At 50.2% G+C, this 20,052-nt stretch overlaps 1 protein-coding gene across 2 annotated transcripts in view; it reads left to right on the forward strand.

The window, feature by feature from the left end:
- DNAJB6 (DnaJ heat shock protein family (Hsp40) member B6) overlaps positions 1–20,052 on the forward strand; it is a gene marked incomplete at both ends in the record, with an annotated part of 42,568 nt that overhangs the window by 15,149 nt on the left and 7,367 nt on the right. The window contains 3 exons of one of the 2 annotated variants that reach the window (XM_080701012.1): positions 7,051–7,182; positions 8,751–8,892; positions 10,689–10,759. In XM_080701012.1, the coding sequence (XP_080557138.1) occupies positions 7,051–7,182; positions 8,751–8,892; positions 10,689–10,759 (345 nt within the window). Of the gene's footprint in view, positions 1–7,050; positions 7,183–8,750; positions 8,893–10,688; positions 10,795–20,052 lie in introns of those variants that run through there. The other variant, XM_080701013.1, reaches the window with a different exon arrangement.

Consider the following 20,052-nt stretch of genomic DNA (forward strand, 5'->3'; position numbering starts at 1 on the left):
GGCTGGCCACAAACCTGTGATCCTCCTGTCGCAGGCACCCAAGTACTGGGATTACAAGCGTGCACCACCACGCCTGGCTTGTTGTTTATTCTGACTACATAAGGTACATCTTATTTGTTTGTTTGTTTATTTATTTATTTATTATTTATTTTTGGTGGTACTGGGGATGGAACACGGGCATTCTACCTCCAAGTGACATCCCTAGCCCTTTTTTTATTCTTTATTCTTTATTTTGAAACAGGGTCTCACTAAGTTGCAGAGGGCCTCACTAAGTAGCTGTGACTGTCTGAGAACCCGGATCTTCCTGTCTAAGCCTCCCAAAGGCTGGGATTACAAGCGTGCGCCACCACGCCTGGCAAGGTACATCTTTTTTAAAGTTGGAGAGGTGGTAGATGAGAGTTTGTTTTGGGCTGGGCATTGGGATTAGTTGGCAGATGGCTGCAGTGCTTCACTCTCCTGTGGATTTCAGCAACTCTCTCTGAGGGGTGCTGGTAGTTTAATTGGGGGGGGTCTGTAGTACTGGGGGTTGAGCCCATGGGCAGTCTCCCTCTGAGCTACATCTCCAGCCCTATTTTATTGTTTCTTTTGAAACAGTCTCAGTAAGTTGGTGAGGCTAACTGCAAAACTGAGATCCTTCTTTCTAAGCCTCTCAAGGTACTGGGGTTACAGGTGTGGGCCTCCACTCAGCTAGCTTAGAATTTTTGAAGCTAGCAGAGTGATTTCCTATGATGCATTCTAGGTTTTTGATGGTGTTTTGTGTCCCTTTCTCTGCACTTGAGTTAGGGTGTGGGGTGTTTGGAGTCCAGAGCCTCTAAGCTGTCCTCTGTTTGGTTCTTCAGGTTCACGGTGGGTGGGGAGGCCCAAGCTCCATCCAGTGACTGAAGTGTAGCGTGTAGCATGTTTGGTTACACTAACTTCTCTTGCTAAGATTTATTCCTAAAACATCAAAGAAGTATTTGCTCTTTTTGGTGCTGGGAAGCCAACCCAGAGCCCTACATGTTCAGTATACACTCTTCTGCTGAACTATGACCCCCGTCTGTTCTGAACTATGACCCCAGTCCTATTCTTCAGTGCAGAATAACACCTGATCTACAGGATACAGGAATCTGGGACATGCAAATGAAGTGAGAGATGAACAGAACGCTCACCCTTCACTCACACCTCAGTGGGCGGAAGGCTGGGGTGGTGTAGTCTGGATGGCCTCTCTCTATGGCTTAAGTCTGCACGCTTATAGCCTGCACTTACGATGCTCTTGTCCACGTGCTGACTCGTTTTGGGGATGGGTTGAGTTCCATGAAAGTTGCTGGATTAAAATTTGTTTCTGTTAAAATATGATTTAGGTTGCCGGGCATGGAGGCGCACACTTGTAATCCCGTGCTTGGAGGCTGAGACAGGAGGAGTACAGGTTTGAGCCCATCATCATTAACTTAGTGACATCCGGTTTCAAAATAAAAGAAGTAAAATAAGGGTGGGATTGTAGCTGGGAGTCGAATATCCCTGCATTCAATCCCTAGCAGCAGACACACAGATTTAGGGTCTGGGAAACTGGGCATGGTGTTGCACGTCTTTAATCCCAGGAGTTGGTAGACCGAGACTGGAGGATTGCACGTTCCAGGTCAGCCTCAGCCAATTTATTTATTTTTGTGGTACTTGGGATTGAACCCATAAGCATTCAACCTGAGCTACACCCCAGCCCTGTATTTACGTGTTCTTTATTTTTTGAAACAGAACCTCAATAAATTGCAGAGGACCTTACTAAGTAGCTGAGGCTGGCCACAAACCTGCGATCCTCCTGTCTAAGCTTCCCAAATGCTGGGATTACAAGTGTGCTCCACCAAGCCCAACTTTCAGCAAATTTATTTATTTTTATTTTATTTTTTAAAATATTATTGCCGGGCGTGGTGGCGCACGCTTATAATCCCCGTGCTTGGAAGGCTGAGACAGGAGGATCGTGCAGGTTCAAAGCCATCCTCAGCTACTCAGTGAGGCTTCCAGCAACTTAGTGAGACCCTGTTTCCAAATAAAATATAAAAAAGGTCTGGGAGTATAGGCCAGAGGTAGAAAGCCTCTGGGTTCCACCCCCAGTACCACCAAAAAAATATATATTTTATTTATTTATTGCTTTATTTATTGATTGATTGATTGGTGGTACTGGGATTTCTGGAAGCCCTTCTACCTCTGGGCTATACTCCCATCCCTATTTTTTATTTTTTATTTGGAAACAGGGTCTCTTCGAACCAGCGCGACCCTCCTGTCTCCAGTTCCCAAGCGCGGGGATTATAAGTGTGCGCCACCACGCCTGGCAGCAAATTTTTTTTTTAATTTTACTTTTTTGGTGGTCCTGGGGGTGGAACCCTGGGGCTTTCACCCTGGGGCTTTTTACCTCTGGGCTATACTCCCAGACCTATTTTATATTTTATTTGGAAACAGGGTCTCACTAAGTTGCTGAGAACCTCACTCAGTAGCTGAGGCTGGCCTCAAGCCTGTGCGATCCTCCTGTCTCAGCCTCCCAAGTGTGGGGATTATAAGCATGCGCCACCACGTCCGGCTGCAAATTTATTTTTAAAAATAAAAAGGGAGGTGGGCATGATGATGCATTCTTGAAATCCCAGTACTTGGGATGCTGAGACCGGAGGAATGCAAGTTTGAGGCCAGCCTCAGCAGTTTGGTGAAATCCTGTTTCAAAATAAAAGATAGACTGGGGGTAAAAGATAGACTGGGGGTGTAGTTCCTAAGTGAACCCTCAAGGGCTCAATCTGTAGAGTTCCCACGGGGTGGTACAAATGCCTCTAGGTTCAGTCCCAGCACCCCTCCCTTATATAAAACTTGGGGGAGCCTAAGGATTTTTGTGGTACCAGGAGTGGAATCCAGGGGCCTTCTACCTCTGGGCTCCACTCGCAGATCTATTTTATATTTTGTTTGGAAACAGGGTCTAAGTTGTTGAGAGCCTCAAGTAGCTGAGGCTGGCTTTGAACCTGCACAATTCTCTTGTCTCAGCCTCCCAAGTGCTGGGATTACAAATGTGTTCCACCACGCCCGGCTGAGCCTAAAGTTTTACTAGCCCCGCACACACCTCAAGTTGCCTTTTTAAAGGGTAAAAGCATGTTAACAGTCTGTGATGTGTAGCCCCTATAGATGTTTTTTAGTGATTTTTTTTTTTTAGCACTCCAACTACAGTCCCTTCTCGTGGCCTCAGGCACGGGCCTGTACCTGCCAGGTGAGTGACTCACAACTGAGCTCCACCTCCAGGACGATCCTAGTTAGTGGCTGTGGTCCAGAGTATTGCAGAATACAAATGAGTTGTGTTACTCAGTGGTGATAAGTTTTTAGTGTGTGCAAAAGAACGGCAGCATTAGGGTTTTGTTTTGTTTTATTTTTGGTGGTACTGGGGTTCCTGGAAGCCCTTCTACCTCCGGGCTACATTCCCAGACCTATTTTTTATATTTTATTTGGAAACAGGGTCTCTTAAGCCTGTGTGGCTGGCTTCAAACCTGCTTGATTCTCCTGTCTCCGCCTCCCAAGTGCGGGATTACAAGCGTGCCCACCACCCCGGCATTAGGGTTTTATGTGGGGTAGTTTAGGGCTGGCTGTGTGGAGTGGAGGGTGTGCTGCAAGGGGTCAAATCCAGGATGTAAGTGGTTTTAAGTGGGCTATCTGTTAGGAGAGAACGTTGTGATCTCATACTTCCTAATTTGGGCAGTAGATCTTGCTGATAGCAAACCTGACTGGCACAGTTGGCCTGTTGGTCAAGGTAGTCGCAATTGGTTTAAGGTTTTTATAGAACGTGCAGGTTTTATTTGAATTGGATGGAGTTTGTGTGTGTGTGTGGTACTGGGGTTCCTGGAAACCCTTCTACCTCAGGGCTACACTCGCAGACCTATCTTATATTTTTATTTGGAAACAGGGTCTTTTAAGCTAGTGCAGCTGGCTTTGAACCTGCGTGGTCCTCCTGTCTCTGCCTCCCAAGTGCGGGGATTCCAAGCGTGCCCACCACGCCCGGCTATTGGATGGAGCTTTTGCAGCCTTTAGGACAGCACAGAATGTTAGTACCTTTAGACACGGGTTGCAGGTTTGCTTTAATTTCTATTCTTAGTTGTAAATATCATTAACGGAGACAGATCCGGGCGTGGTGGGCACGCTTGTGATCCCAGCATTCAGGAGGCTGAGACCTGAGGATCGCGGTTCGTGGACAGCCTCAGCTACTTAGTGAGGCCCTCTGCAACTCAGTGAGACCCAGTTTCAAAATAAAGAATAAAAAATAGGGCAGGGGGTATAGCTCAGAAGCCCAGAAGTGAATTCTTAAAAGGGGGGCATTCACTGTGGAATGTGAAAAGCCGGTTGCCCATCTGTGAAGCTTTTGATTAGGGTCGGCCCATAGCCCTCCCACCCTCCCTTGGGCAGTGGGCGTGGCTATATGCCCCTGCTCTTAGAGTGGAAGGCAACAGGTGCTCTTGTCTCCAGGTAGCCTTCAGGCCATCATGCCTCCTAAGCTGCGAGGCCCGCCTTCCTGGAGCGCCGCCTGGCTGGCATGGCCTCTGCCTCGTTGCGAGTCAGCGCTGGCTGGCTGTGCGTGTGCTCACAGCTGTTTGCATGGGCCGCAGCTTCCTGCACCGCACTCTTGCCCTGTGGCCTGGAGACGCGCTCTAATTGCAGCGTGTGTGTCTGGATGGCTCCTGTGTTTTCCCGGTGCCCTGTGTGTCTCTCCGGCCTTGTTTTGTTCCCCAAACTCACCATTTCCCTGGGGGAGGGGGGTAGAGTGCTTAATAACCACAGAGAGCCCAGTGAACCTGCAGAGTCACACGGCTGTAACCAAACATGTCATTTTCATTGACATACTTATTGATAGCCACAATAAAGAAAAACTGTAAGCGCTAATCTTTTAAAATTATGTTTAGGCTGGGCATGGTGGCACACGCTTATAATCCTAGCATTCTGGAGGCAGAGACTGGATGATCACGGTTTGTGCACAGCATCAGCTACTTAGCAAGGTCCTTCACAACTCAGACCCTGTTTCAAAAATAAAGAAACTAGCTGGGTATGGTGGTGGTGCATGTGTGTAATCCCAGCACTTGGAGGATTGTGCAGGTTCAAAGCCAGCCTTAGCTACTTAGTGAGGCCCTTTGCAACTCAGTGAAACCCTGTTTCAAAATAAAGAATAAAAAATAGGGCTGGTGGTGTCACCTGGAGATAGAATGCCCCTGGTTCCATCCCAATACTGCAAAAAAAAAAAAAAAAAAAAAAAAGACTAAAAATTAGGGTTGGGGACACAGCTCAGAGGTACAATGCCCTTGCATTCCATCCCGTACTTCTAAAAAATTTATGTTTAGTATAAATTAATTATATACTAAATATGTTAATGCAGATTGACCTTATTTTATTCTCTGGAACATTTTTGCTGTTTCCAATGGCAATATAATGCCTACTTGTGTGGTTAATTTTTCTGTTAAAATGTCTGTAAAGCCGGGTGTGGTGGTGCACTCCTGTAATCCTAGTCTTACGAAGCTGAGATAAGAGGACCACAGGTTTGAGGACAGTCTCAGCAAGTAGTAAGACTCATCAACCTAGTGAGACCATGTTTTAAATAGGACTGGGGACCGGGCGTGGTGGCGCATGCTTGTAATCCCCGCACTTGGGAGGTGGAGACAGGAGGATCGTGCAGGTTTAAGGGACCCTGTTTCCAAATTAAAAAAAAGTATAAAATATGTCTGGTGGTGGCGCACGCTTGTAATCCCCGCGCTTGGGAGGCTGAGACAGGAGGATCGCACGGGTTCAAAGCCAGCCTCACCTACTTAGGCTTTCAGCAACTTAGTGAGACCCTGTTTCCAAATAAAATATAAAAAAGGTCTGGGAGTATAGCCCGGAGGTAGGAAGCCTCTGGGTTCCACCCCCAGTACCACCAAAAACAAACAAACAAAAAAAATAGGTCTGGGAGTGTAGCCTGGAGGTAGGATTTCCAGGAACCCCAGTACCACCAAAACATAAGTAAATAAAAAAATAAAATAGGACTGGGGGTATAGCTTGGAGGTAGAATGCTACTGGGTACAATCCCCAATTACCCCCCACCCCCACAGAATTCTGTAAGCACAAATTGTTATGACCCTCAATATTTTTTTATTTTTTTGCGAAATGGGATTGAAACCAGGGGAATTCTACCTCCAACCCACACCCCTAGCGCACTATTTTTATTCTTTATTTGGAAACAAGATCTCTAAGTTGCATATAGCCTCACTATGTAGCTGAGGCTGGCCGCGAACCATGATCCTTCTGCCTCAGCCTCCCAAGTACTGTCATTTATAAGTGTGGATACCTGGTGGCTTAATATTTTATTTTTGTTGTGATACTGGGGATGGAATTCCCTAGGGCATTCTACCTCTGAGCTACACCCCAGCCCTATTTTTTATTTTTAATTTGAAACAGGCTTTCTCAGAGTTGCAAAGGGCCCAAGTAGTGTCTGAGAAGTCGGATCCTCCTCTCTCAGCCTCCCAAATGCTAGGCTTACAAGTGTGCGCCACCACGCCCGGCTTGCCTGGCTTCACATTTCAGATTTGACTTTGACTAATCTTAAAAAGAAATAGCTTCTGAGCCATCAGCCTTCAGAGGCGTGCAGGGGTCCCTGGATATCTGGGCCACTTTGCCTGCTTGCACACCGTTCTCTGTTGATGCCTGTGTCAGAGTAATCATTCTTGTGTTTATTTCTGAATACCGGCACACATTCTGAAGTCCCTGGACTGCAGCGACCTAGCGCGAAATTATCTTCTCAAATGGCTGCTGGAGAAACAGTGGCTGCAGGACGGCCAACAGAGGCTCTGTGTAAACAACTCTGCTTGATGTGTGTGCCAACAGTGCTGCGTGTACATGTGTGTGTGTGTTAGGCAGTGTAGATTTACTTGACTTTCAGTAGTAAGTAAAGTCTTGGGATGGTTTGGATATGTTAAGTGGCTCTTTTGCAAGCTCTTTTCTCTAAGGGAGTGGTATAAGGCGTCACTGCACTTTCCCTGTCCCATGGAAACCCAGTGGCTTTTATAATGCGGGATTCTGTTTTTTTTCTAGAAGACCCATTTGAAGACTTTTTTGGGAGCCGAAGGGGTCCCCGAGGAAGCAGAAACCGAGGTGCTGGCTCGTTTTTCTCAGCTTTCAGTGGATTTCCATCATTTGGAGGTGGATTTTCTTCATTTGATACAGGTATTGAATGCCTAGATTTAATCTCTGGTCTCTGAACAGAAATTGGTGTTTATACTAGAATACTTTTCAGTAGAGCAGTGTGAAGTATGTGTGTTCCTTCTGGGAGAAGAGCATTATAGACTCTCTAGCACCTTTTGTGTGTACAAACCATTGCTTAATGACTTACATTTTCCCCTTAATCTTTCCAAGAATGTTACGTTTGGGAACCTAATTGTAATCCTTTTTTCTTTTCTACCTCTGAGTTATATCCTCAGCCCTGTTTATATATATTGCAGTACTAGGGATTGAACTCGGGCATTCTGCCTCCGAGCTATACCCCCAGCTCAATTTTTTATTCTTTATTTTGAAACAGGGTCTTATTAAATTTCAGAGTACCACCACACCCGGCAGTCCTATTATATTTTAATTTTTGAAACAGGGTCTAAGTTCGTGAGGCTGGCCGCGAACCTATGATCCTCCTGTCTCAGCCTCCCCAAGTACTTGGATTACAAGTGTGTGCCACCATGCCCAGCAGTCCTATTTTTTTTTAAATTATTTTTATTTTTAGCCGGGCGTGGTGGCGCACGCTTGTAATCCCCGCGCTTGGGAGGCGGAGACAGGAGGATCGCGCAGGTTTGAAGCCAGCCGTGCTGGCGTAAGAGACCCTGTTTCAAAAATATAAAATAGGTCTGGGAGTGTAGCCCCGAGGAAGAAGGGCTTCCAGGAACCCCAGTACCACCAAAAAAAAAAAAAAAATTATTTTTAGTTTTGGCGGTATGGGGGTGGAATCCAGGGGCTATTTTATACTTTATTTGCAAACAGGGTCTCACTAAGTTGCTGAGAGCCTCACTAAGTAGCTGAGGCTGGCTTCGAACCTGTGCAGTCCTCCTGTCTCAGCCTTCCCAAATATATATATATATATATATATATATATTTATTTATTTATTTATTTTGAGGGTCTGGGGATGGAACCCAGAGGCATTTGACCTCCGAGCTACACTCCCAGCCCTACTTTTTATTCTTTATTTTGAAACAGGGTCTCACTGAGTTGCAGAAGGCCTCACTACTAGCTGAGGCTGTCCGTGAACCGTGATCCTCTCTGGTCTTAGCCTCCCGAATGCTGGGATTACAAGTGTGCACCACCCCACCTGGCTATTTTTTAATTTTTGAAACAAGATCTCACTAAGTTGTAGAGGACCTCACTAAGTTGCTTGAACTTGCAATCCCTGTCTCAGTCTCCCAAGTACTGGGATCACAAGCGTGAGCCACCTTGCCTGGCTTATTTTATCTTTTCAGTAATTCAGGTTGCCACTCCCGAAGGTTCCGTACAAGGGGACGGGCCCTGTTAGGAACATGTTCTGTGGTGGGAAGTCCCTCCTTTCTGGTAACATAGAACACACATTGCCATTGGTCCCCCTGCGATCCCGGTGCCAGGTCATGAGCTCCAGGCTTGCAGAGTGCCGTGCGGAGGAGGACGTGGGGCTGGGAGCTGTGGCGGTCGCCCTGAGCACTGTGCTGAGTGGGAACGTGGTGGTTTTCGTGTAAGCACTCGAGGTGCTTGGTCCAGCCGTGCTTGCTCTCTCCTGCAGGCTTCTCTTCATTCGGGTCACTGGGCCATGGGGGCCTCACGTCGTTCTCCTCCACGTCATTCGGTGGCAATGGGATGGGGAGCTTCAAGTCTGTATCGACTTCCACCAAGATCGTGAACGGCAGGAAGATCACCACAAAGAGGTAGGGGTGCCGTCCGCTCTGCTAAGTCCGCCCAGCATTTCCTCTGCGGTGTTTGCTTGTGCACGGCCCCAGAGCCGAGGTGTAAGTTTTTCTTTTTGTGGCACTGGGGATTGAACCCAGAAGCATTCTACCTCCAAGCCACACTCTGGTCTTGTTTTGTCCTATAAAACCCTGTCTCCCTTGGTTGATGAGAGCCTCCACTTGCTCAGGCGTCCTTGAACCTTTCATTTTCCTGTCTGAGCCTCCGAGTACTGAGATTGCAAGCTTGAGCCACCATGCCTAGCCGAATATTATAATTAGGTAGAGGCCCCCCCCCCCCTTGTGGGACTGAGGATTGAGCCTGGGGACCTTCTACCTCTGAGCCACATGCCCGCAGCCAGTCCTATTTTATTTTTTAATTTGGAAACAGTCTCACTAGGTTGATGAGAGTTGTCCTTAAACCTGAAATCCTCCTTTCTCAGTCTCCCATAAACTGGGATTACAGGCATGTGCCACCGCGCCTGGCTTGAACTTTTGTGATTTTTTTTTGGGGGGGGGGGTCTGGAGCCCAGCGGCATTTGACCTCCAAGCTACACCCCCTGCCCATTTTTTTAATTTGCTTATTTTTTTTGGTGGTACTGGGGTTCCTGGAAGCCCTTCTACCTCAGGGCCACTGCAACTGGCTTTGAACCTGCACAATCCTCCTGTCTTCGCCTCCCAAGCACGGGGATTATAAGCGTGCACCACCACGCTCGGCTTTTTTTTTTTATTCTTTATTTTGAAACAGGGTCTCACTGAGTTGCGGAGGGCCTCGCTAAGTAGCTGAGGCTGTCCGTGAACCGTGATCCTTCTTTCTCAGCCTCCCAAATGCTGGGATTACAAGTGTGCGCCACCGCACCCACCTTAGCGTTTCCATTTTTAATATTTACTTAATTAATGCTTAATTTTTGGGCATATTCTTTTTTGGGGGGTTGGTACTAGGGGTGGAATCAGGGGCCTTCTACCTCCAGGCTATACTCCCATACCTATTTTATTTCGGAAACGGGGTCTCACTAAGTTGCTGAGAGCCTCACTCAGTAGCTGAGGCTGGCTTTGAACCTGTGCGATCTTCCTGTCTCAGCCTCCCAAGCGCTGAGATTACAAGAGTGTACCACCACACCCAGCTGGGCATGCTCTTAATAAGTAACAATAGGTAGTAGGTTTCCCTGGCATATTAGAACAGTAAATTGAAAAACCATTAATAGTGAAACTTTTTATTTTTTGCTTCCTCTCATGACCTTTCTCATGTTAGGCAAACGCTTTTATCACTGAGCTACTCACCCTGCCTATTCTGTACTACTTTTGAAAGAAAGCATCTCTGCACATATTTAGGAATCAGCTTTACAGTCGTGACAAAACTTGTTTTTGTCAGATTTTTTTCCCCATGGTACTGGGTATGGAACTCAGAGGCAGTCTACCTCCAAAGTATATTCCCAGCTTTTGTTAAATTTTTGTTTTGTTTTGTTTTGAAACAGGGTCTTGGTAGGTGATTTTAATCTCACTAAACTGCTGGGGCTGGTCTTGAACCTGGGATCTTCCTGTCTCAGCACTCCCAAGTGCTCAGATTACACATGTGTGCCATCATGCCTGGCAGAATAAATGTATTTTAAGGAAAAAAGTTATATCCATGGTTAACTTTACTTGTGTCTTTCAGCTTGCATTTTACTTACTTCTAGGTGTCTATTGAAGTAAAATGTTTAGAAATATTTGCGTGTCTTCATAGTTTTATAAGTATTCACTCATTTAAGTGTATGTGTTTACTTAATTCTATCCCACAGAATCGTTGAAAATGGTCAAGAACGAGTAGAAGTTGAAGAAGACGGCCAGTTGAAGTCCTTGACCATCAATGGTAAGGAGCAGCTGCTGCGCTTGGATAACAAGTAACCCAGCACCACTGTGCAGAAACGGTAACTAACGAGCACCATTTGAGGAGTGGCAGGAACATTTTTTTTTGAAGATTTCAAATGAACTCGACTTTCAGTATAATTGTACCTAATCTAAAGTATTTATAAACAGCTCATCGGAGCTCCTATTTGTCATAGACTTTTGAGTTTATTGTTGGGACCACACAATAGGACCATTTTTTTGTCTTTAAAATTGTTGTAATCTCTGTATGCACTTTGCTTTTTTATTAAACGTAAGCCACAGAGAGCCCGGCTCTTGAGTAGTGCTAGAACCTGACTGTCCTCTTCACCAGCGTGGACCTGCTTTCCATTGTGCTGAAATGTGAGCCACTAGTGTCAGCCTGCGGCGAAGGTAACTTTGCCAGGACGAGTCTTCTGTAGAAATCACTTCAGTTTTTCAGTATTTAGTAATGAAAGATTAATACATTAATGGTAATACATTTCTGGTTTAATATAAATTTAAGGATGTTTTCTAGTTGTGCATGAATGCTGGCAACTTAGTAAAGTTTTTGACAATTGTTTAAATATGTAATGTTAAGTTTAGGTTTTAAAAGCTGGTAAGCTGGGTCTTTGTCATTTGCTTTAAAAAAAAAAAGAAAATAAATGTGAATGTGTTTGGTGCACTTTTCCTGAGTGGGGTCTGCAGCCTTCTTTGTGTCTGCGTGTGATTTTGTGCCTGGTTTCTAGTGTCATTTCATAGGCTCCGGGGCGTCATTAAGGTGATGGTGGGTGCTGGAGGAGAGTGACACGTAGATGTCCTCAGTGTGTTTGGAGTGTGTGCAGGCTTTCCTGTTTAGAAGGGGTGATGTAGGAACCAATTGGGCCTCTTGGTATGGTGTGATGGCATTTCTCTGGGGGAGGGAAGAAACAGCCATACAGGTCTGTATTCCTCAGACTGTCCTGTAGATGTTAGGATGTATTTGATGTAAGGTCACTTAAGGACTGCATGGTCAAGTCATGGAATGAACAAGGAGCGAGCAAAAATAAAGGTGTTTTCTGTTCGTAAAAGCTTTTGGGTTCGTCATTGGTAACCAGGATTCTTGCTGGTGGTCGCAGCATATTAAAGGAGTCTCGTTCACCCACCTCGCTGCATTGTTTGGGGGGAGCAGTGCGTGGTCTAGCCTGGCTGCTGGCCCAGGTGGGAGGCCCATGGAGACTGCTCATGGTACCGTAGCATCTGTAAGGAACGGGACCAATTACAGCTGTAAGTAAGCAAAAGGCATTTTAAGAAATCTCCTAGGAGCTTTAAAAGCAAACAGCGTAGCCAAAGGTGCCGAAGGCAGTTGAAGACCACAGCCCGAGGACCCAGGGAAGGCGGCGCTCGGTGTGGGGCCTGGCCTAGCTCAGCTCTCCACCTGATGGAGGTAGGTACGCAGTCGCCTGCACATACCTCAGAATGTCAGCCGCAGAAGCCTCCTGCTGCCCTGTCAGGACAGATGGCTTTGTTACTGAAGGAGACGTTCACTTATCTGTTGTCAAGCCTGGTCTTTTTTTTTTTTTTTTTTTTTGGTAGTACTGGTTGTGGAACCCAGGGGCTTTCCTACCTCCAGGCTACACACCCAGACCTATTTTTTTATATTTCATTTGGAAACAGAGTCTCACTGAGTTGCTGAGAGCCTCACGCAGTAGCTGAGGCTGGCTTCAAACCTGTGTGATCGTCCTGTCTCAGTCTCCCAAGCACGGGGATTACAAGCGTGTGCCACCACGCCCGGCTGCGTCTTTGATTTTTGAACACTGTCATCCCCAAAGACTTGAGTCCAGAGTGTGTGAAAGCAGCTTTAATTTTTTTCAAAGTTAGGAAATTGTTTTGTGCAGTGATCGTATCACTCAGAGTGACCTGGAAGAACATCTCATCTAAGCGACAGATGCCAGCTTTTTCATTTTTCATTTTGTGGTCCCAGTGCTTCCTTTTATTTTTGGTGGTACTGGGGATGGAACCCAGAGGCTTTCTACCTCCAGGCTACATTCCCAGACCCATTTTATACTTTATTTGGAAACAGGGTCTCACTAAGTTGCTGAGAGCCTCACTAAGTAGCTGAGGCTGGCTTCGAACCCGTGCGACCCTCCTGTCTCAGCTTCCCAAGCGCGGGGATTACAAGCGGGGATTACAAGCGTGCGCCACCACGCCCGGCTTCTGTGTTGGAAAGGTCTTTGCAGTGCTGATGGCCTTTGAAAAGAGGACCTGTTTGCCTGGGGGTGCTGGTTCCCGCCCACTCCACCAGAGAAGCCGCGCACCCTCCCGACGCGGGCAGCCCTGGTCTAGAGCGTCTGCGGAGCCTCCCTCAGCCCTGTCCTCTTGTCCTCCCTCTGGTCTCCCCCAGGTGGCTCGACTCTAGTGACGAACAATGGCTCCTTTTATTTATTCTTTTTTGTGTAACACCAGAGATTGAATCCAGGGGCATTCTACCTCCAAGCTACACCCCCAGCCCTATTGTTTTAATTATTTTGAAACCGGGTAGGTCTCACTAAGTTGCAGGAGTCTCACTAAGTAGTTGAGGCTGTTCACGAACCTGCAATCCTCTGTCTCAACCTCCCAAGTACTGGGATCACACGTGTGCACCACCACGCCCGGCTTCATGCTTCTTAACAAAATACAAGCCTGAGAGCCAGAGGGTCACAGGTTGAACTTGGGGTTCAGTAACCTAACCGTTGATAGGACACACCAGATGAACAGTGGCGTCAGTCAGGGTTGTCCTGGAAGCTCTCAAAGGGCAGGCTGCGGGAGTCCTCTTGCTGCCTGTGTTATCTTCTCTGTTGAAGCATAGGTTCCTCTGGGACAGTATGGTTTGAGGAATACTGTTGGTGGAATGATTGTTCTCTTTATTATTTGCCCACTATATCTGTGTTATTTTTATTTTTTGCTGTAAGTTTTGTGCTTAAATTTAGGGCCTCAAGCCTGCTTGGAGGAGTTTCTACCACTGAGCATCTCGGCACCCTGTCCCAGCCCAGGGCAGTCCACCTTTGAGCTGCACTCCCAGCCCTTTTTTCAAATTTGCTTTTTATGTTGGAACACGATCTTGCTAAAATTGCTGAGAGTGGCCTTGAACCTGCAATCCTCCCGGGTCAACCTCCTAGCTGCGAGGGTCACATGTCCCCTGTCAGGGTCTCACTAAGCTGGCTCCTGCCTGTGCCTCCCTGGTAGCGGGGCTGCAGGCCCCGCCACTGCTCCCGACTGTGCGGGTTTTGTATCTCTGCTCCAGCTTCTCAGTGCCAGCAAGGTGTGTGGGGGGCACATGTTGGAGCGGCAAGGTCATGGCAAGAGAGGCGCTACACAGTCTGTCAGTCCACCTAGCTGTCTCAGGTCAGGGGTTGGGTGGTACGACCTAGCAGTGCTTTTTTTTTATGTATAGGCAGGAGACTCTGTTGTACACAGGCCATGGAAGGTGGGCAGTGCTCCTGCGTTGGGTTGTTCTGCAGGTGCCGTCCCCACGCCGGCTCACGCGACTCTTCCTCACGTGCTTCCTGAGCCCTGCGGGTCACTGACTTCCCTTTGGTGTGGGACACTTGGCTCTCGGCCAGCTATACCCCAGCCCTATTTTTATTCTTCATTTTGAAACGGTCTCACTGAGTTCTGGAGGGCATGAGTAGCTGAGACTGTCTTCACGTGAGCTGCGACCCTCTGGTCTCAGCCTCCCAAATGCTGGGATCACAAGTGTGCGCCACCACGCCCGGCTTGCGTTCTCAGGGTGCATTCCCAAGGGGTCCCTGGCTGTTTGAGAGTAAAGGCAGGAGCGCGTCCACCCTGGGAGCTGGTGCTGCTGACTTTGGGGTAGGGTTAGGCCTTGCGCAGGCTGGCAAGCCTGAGGTCTCAGAAAGCCTGCACTTGCGAGTGTAGGTTCCCTCAGCGGTTGGGGCCTCCATTCTGCCTTATTTTGTGCCTGTGAGGGCTGTGTCGTTTTTGGTGCTGGTGAGGAGCCAGGGCTCCCACTGCCCCTCCTGTGTCCTGGTGCATGGTCAATCTCTGCTGCGCTGATGCCTGGCCCGGAGGCAGGACAACAGAAGCCATGCTGCTTGTTCCGTAGCAGCAGCCGCAAGCCAGGGGAATAAAATCATTACCTCTGCGTCCAGCCAGTCCAGCCACCACCTCTGTGTCGCCCCGCTCTCCTGCTGAGGGCGCAGGAGCTTGGGCGAGTGCAGACCCACTTCCACGTCTGCCTGGGGCTCCCTACCCCTGCTTGAGTGCGGGCACCTCTTGGTTGGCGTCTCTGCTCCTCTACCTGAAGGCAAAGCTTCCGGCTGAGCTGAGGGATGTGAGACTCGTGGGGACCGCTGGCCATCTCCCCACAACAGTAGCCTCCGCCACCACCGTGTCCCTCTGTGGGGCGCTCCCGGGAGGCCCCGCTGGCGCCATTGTTGAGGAGGGGTTGTCAAGAGTACTCTTGTAACTAGCAGCACTTGGCCGGAGCTCAGGTGAACGTTTGGTGGTGTGCTAAGGGGGGCGGTGGGTGGGTGGGTGTGCAGGGTGCAGTGGCTGAGGAGCAGTTGTCAGCCACTGTGGGCTTGGTACAGAACTCCTCTCCAGTCAGCCATCCTTTCTTAGTTGTTTTGACACGTCTTTACTACCAAAACCCAGTCTTAATTAAGGATTAATTGTAGCGGGGGTGGTGTGTGGTGTGCACTTGTAATCCCAGTATTTGGGAGGCTGAGACAGGTGGATGGAAGGTTTGCTGCTACCCTCAGCTACTTAGTGAGACCTTGTTTCAAAATAAAGAAGAAAAAGTAGGGCTGGAGGTTAGCTTGAAGGTACAGAGCCCCTGAGTTCTAGCTCTAGTATTGCCCCCCCCCAAAAAAAAAAAAAGTCATAAGGAGCTGGGCACAGGGTGCAGTCTGTAATCGCAGTACTTGGGAAGGTCCTGGGTTCCAGGCCAGCGCACTCTTAATTTAGCGAGACCCTGTTAAAGAAAAAAACAACACCAAAAAAACCAAACAAGGCCGCTCAGAGGTAGAGCGCCCCTGGGTTTATCCATGACCACAGTCCAGGGCCTTGCTTGGCTCTTCAGACAGACACCTCACGAAGCCGCTGTTGGCTGTCGGGCCGCGTCCTGCTCAGCACCTGAGGCTGGGCGGTGGGACTTGTTACCGCCTGGCGGGCTGCGGTTCCTCACCGTGCTGTGGCATCGCGCTCACTGCAGCCCTCCTCTTCGTGTACAGCCTCGGTCCTCTAGCCAATGGTCCCCACCCGTGCGCCCGGCAAGCCGATGGAGGCCTCTCTGCCATGCTCTTACTTGGTCTGTTCACTGCATTCAGTGACCAGGCAGGTCTTTGGGGCCCCAGCGCCTGACACATGCTCAGCACCCAGTGTTTGAATGGCTGTCGCGGTCTTGGAACAAGCCAGCAGGCACTGTTTGAGGCAGTGTAATGTCAGGTGTTGTGACTTGATGGATTCCCGCACTGAGAGCCAGAACCTCTGACTGCAGGCTGCACGCGTGACGCCGGTGTGCATTCCTCCAGCAGCTTGCTCACGAGCGCCCAGCCTGGAGGGGACAGCGTGCTACTAGGGATGGACCCAGGGGCATTCTGCTTGGAGCCACACCCTCGGCCCCATATTACTTTATTTTGAAGCAGAGTCTCACTATTGGTGAGGCTTTCCTTGAACTATGGTCTTCCCATCTCAGCATCCCAAGTACTGGGATTACAAGTCTTCGCCACCATGCCCAGCTGTGTATGTTGTTTTGAATTTCATTTAACTTGCTGTTCCAAGGCAGGTATTAATTTCCAAAGTGGGGAGGATAAACACACTTGGACCTCTTGTACCCAGCCTACCTTTTAATCACTTATAAGGCTTGGTGGTTCATTCGGCTGGGGCGAAGCCCGGCGTCAGACCTTTACTTAGCACGGATGAGGCCCTGAGTTTATTCCATAGCACTCCTCCTACTCCCCAGCCTCCAGCCGACCAAAAAGAAAGCAGTTCATGTGCAGAAAGCACTAGCAGAAACGGGAGCAAGCGCTCATTTATCTCTGCCGTGCATTTAGCGGTGACTTTCCTCCCTATGCGTACGGCCTTTATAATACAAATCATTAAACACAGTCGAACCGTGGTGGTGAGTGTCTGAAGAGGAACGGTGTAGCAAGTGGCGTCACGGGAGATGTGGAGGAGCCGGAGCGGCAGAGGTGGACCAGCTCTCGGATGGACGTCGGGTGCGGTGGATTAAACTGTTAGTTCTAATTGTGGGGCTGGGGTCCAGCCGAGGTGAGAACCTTTGCGTTTGGGTGAGGAGCTGATGCTGTAAGGGTGTGAGTTGGTTGGTGTGTTCTTCACAAGAGACCTTGCACACTTGAGCTCCGCGCTGGGCCGCCGTGAGGTCCCTGCGCCATGGTGACAGCGGGCCGCCTCCCGGGACCTCATGCCTGCAGGGGCCTTCCCCGGTGCAGTGCGGCTGGGTTCCCAGGGACCCCATGCCTGCAGGGGCCTTCCCCGGCACAGTGCGGCTGGATTCCCAGGGACCCCATGCCTGCAGGGGCCTTCCCCGGTGCAGTGCAGTACACCTGGATTCCCAGGGACCTCATGCCTGTAGGGGCCTTCCCCGGCACAGTGCACAGTGCAGTACGCCTGGGTTCCCAGGGACCTCATGCCTGCGGGGGCCTTCCCCGGTGCAGTGCGGCTGGGTTCCCAGGGACCTCATGCCTGCAGGGGCCTTCCCCGGTGCAGTGCAGTACGCCTGGGTTCCCAGGGACCTCATGCCTGCGGGGGCCTTCCCCGGTGCAGTGCAGTACGCCTGGGTTCCCAGGGACCTCATGCCTGCGGGGGCCTTCCCCGGTGCAGTGCGGCTGGGTTCCCAGGGACCTCATGCCTGCAGGGGCCTTCCCCGGTGCAGTGCAGTACGCCTGGGTTCCCAGGGACCTCATGCCTGCAGGGGCCTTCCCTGGTGCAGTACGCCTGGATTCCCAGGGACCTCATGCCTGTGGGGGCCTTCCACGGTGCAGTGCGGCTGGGTTCCCAGGGACCTCATGCCTGCAGGGGCCTTTCCCGGCGCAGTGCGGCTGGGTTCCCAGCCGACCCCCCTCACCCCCCAATGTGGGGGCTGTGCTGGGAGCAGCCTGTGTGTTAAGCTTGGCTTTAGAGCCCTTTTCAGTTATAACAAATGTGCAGTGCTTTTGCATTTCCCAAAAGACTTCGCTGTAAGGCTTGAACATTAACTTTGTTGGGTACTACTAGTATTTTAATGATCGGATTTGTCAGTTTTCAGTTCTGTGAAGGGAAGCAAGTCCTGGGGCTTGCGACAGGGGTGGGGTATACACCCCTTGCTGGCTCCTGGCGACGGCCTGGACGCAGCGTGGTGTGTCCTGCCCTGGCCGTGCGCCCTCCTGGGCCGGGCCGGCCAGGGTTTTCGGGTACTTCCCACAATGGCATGTGAAGGAGAGCGCCTCAGGTGCTGGGACCCGCAAGGTGTGCATTCGCCCTGGAGCCATTTAAGACACTGCTTGCTGGCACCCTCGGCTTGAAGCCATGCCTCATCCCCGGCATGGCCAACTCCCGCAGCTGGACAGGGGAGTTGGGGGGCTTGGTGTCGGCACACAGGGCCTTCCTAGAAGAGGGCTGGTCACTGTGCCTGCGGGGGCCGGAACCACCTTTGGGCTTGCAGACACAGGGCTGACGACAGGGTCTTGCAGTGGGGCGCTGCGGCCTTCTCTCAGGGAGCTGGAGAGGCCACGGCTCATCCCGAGGGTCGGGGCGCCTGGCATGTCTGTGCGCCCTGGACATGCAGCACGCTCTCCCCACCAGTGTCGCTCGTTGACTTGGATTCCTTCTTGGTACGTGAGGCTTATTTCCTCTTGTACCAGTGGAATATATCTTTGTGCAGTGTAGAGCCATCAAGGAACCAAAGCAGATGGAGTCGGTCTGTTGATGTGCCTCTGATGGCAGTCTTCAGCTAGACACCAGCTCTGCCTCCCCATCCGAGGAGTTGGGAGGCCGAGGGAGGAGGATCGCAGGTGTGCAGCTGGCCTCAGCAATTCAGCGAGACGCTGTTTTTAAACAAAACAAAAAAAACGGAGGGAGTAGAGGTATAGCTCAAAAGTAGACTGTTGCCGCACGTGGTGGCGCACGCTTGTAATCCCAGCGCTTGGGAGGCTGAGACAAGAGGATCATACAGGTTCAAAGCCAGCCTCAGCTACTCAGGCTCTCAGTAATTTAGTGAGACCCTGTTTCCAAATAAAATATAAAATAGGATTGGGAGTATAGCCCGGAGGTAGAAAGCCCCTGGGTTCCACCCCCCAGTACCTCTTTAAAAAAAATAGACTGTTCTTGGGTTCAATTAACAGTACCAGAAGCAAAAGCCCAACTCTACCCTTACAATCCCGGTGTCTGCCTGTGCGTTCTGGGGCGGACATCTGTTGGGCCGCAGCTCCTGGGCCCGCCTCCAGAGCGGGATGCAGGCCACAAGGTGGGAGGTGGGCTTGTGTTCATAGCTTCCTGGCCCCTGAAGGCCAGCCCCAGCACCCCGCATCACACCTCGCTGTGATGCCACTGCCCTTTCCTGTTCACGGGTGCTTCTTCCACTGCTCTGACACCCAGTGTCATGTATCCAGCCTTGTTGGCAAGATTTTATTCTCCTTTTAGAGATGATGGTGAGCGTTGGCCTGCAGCCCCCCCAACCCCTCCGTCGTCAATGCTGACCTGGCCTGTGCTGAGGGCGGGGAGCCAGCTACGGCTACAGCAGTGCGCCCCTGTGATCCCAGCCACCCAGAAGGCGAGGCAGGAAGATCACAAGCTCCAGGCCAGCCTGGGCAACTTAGCAAGAACCTGTCTCAGAACAAAAGGATTTTTTTTTTTTATAAATTTTGATGTTGGGAATTAAACCCAGAGCACCCGGCCTCCCCGCTACACCCTCAGCCCCTTTAATTTGAAACAGGGTCTTTGCTAAGTTGCTAAGGCTGGCCCCAGCCTCCCAAGTACTGAGATTACAGGCATGTGCCATTATGCCCAGCTTCAGAATAAAACTTTAGAAAGGGCTGGGGTGTACCTCCGTTCAGTGGCTGCCTAGTCCACGCAGGCCCTGGACATGGTCCTCAGTACTGCAAAAGCAGGGAAAGAAATGGAGGGCGCAGTGCCGGGGACACAGCCCCTGTCTGCGCAGTGGCTGACAGGCCCTCTGTCACGGTGGCCGGGCCAGCCCTGACCCTCACAGGCACCAGGCACTGGCCCAGGGCTCCAGGGAACAGTCTGGGTGGGCTGTTGAGCTTGGTGACCGAGCCGTCAGAGTCAGGCTGCTCGGGATCCTGGTCGCCTTCCCTGGCT

This window comes from Muscardinus avellanarius (genome assembly GCF_963383645.1).
Source record: "Muscardinus avellanarius genome assembly, chromosome: 9".
Classification (NCBI taxonomy): Eukaryota; Metazoa; Chordata; class Mammalia; order Rodentia; family Gliridae; genus Muscardinus; species Muscardinus avellanarius.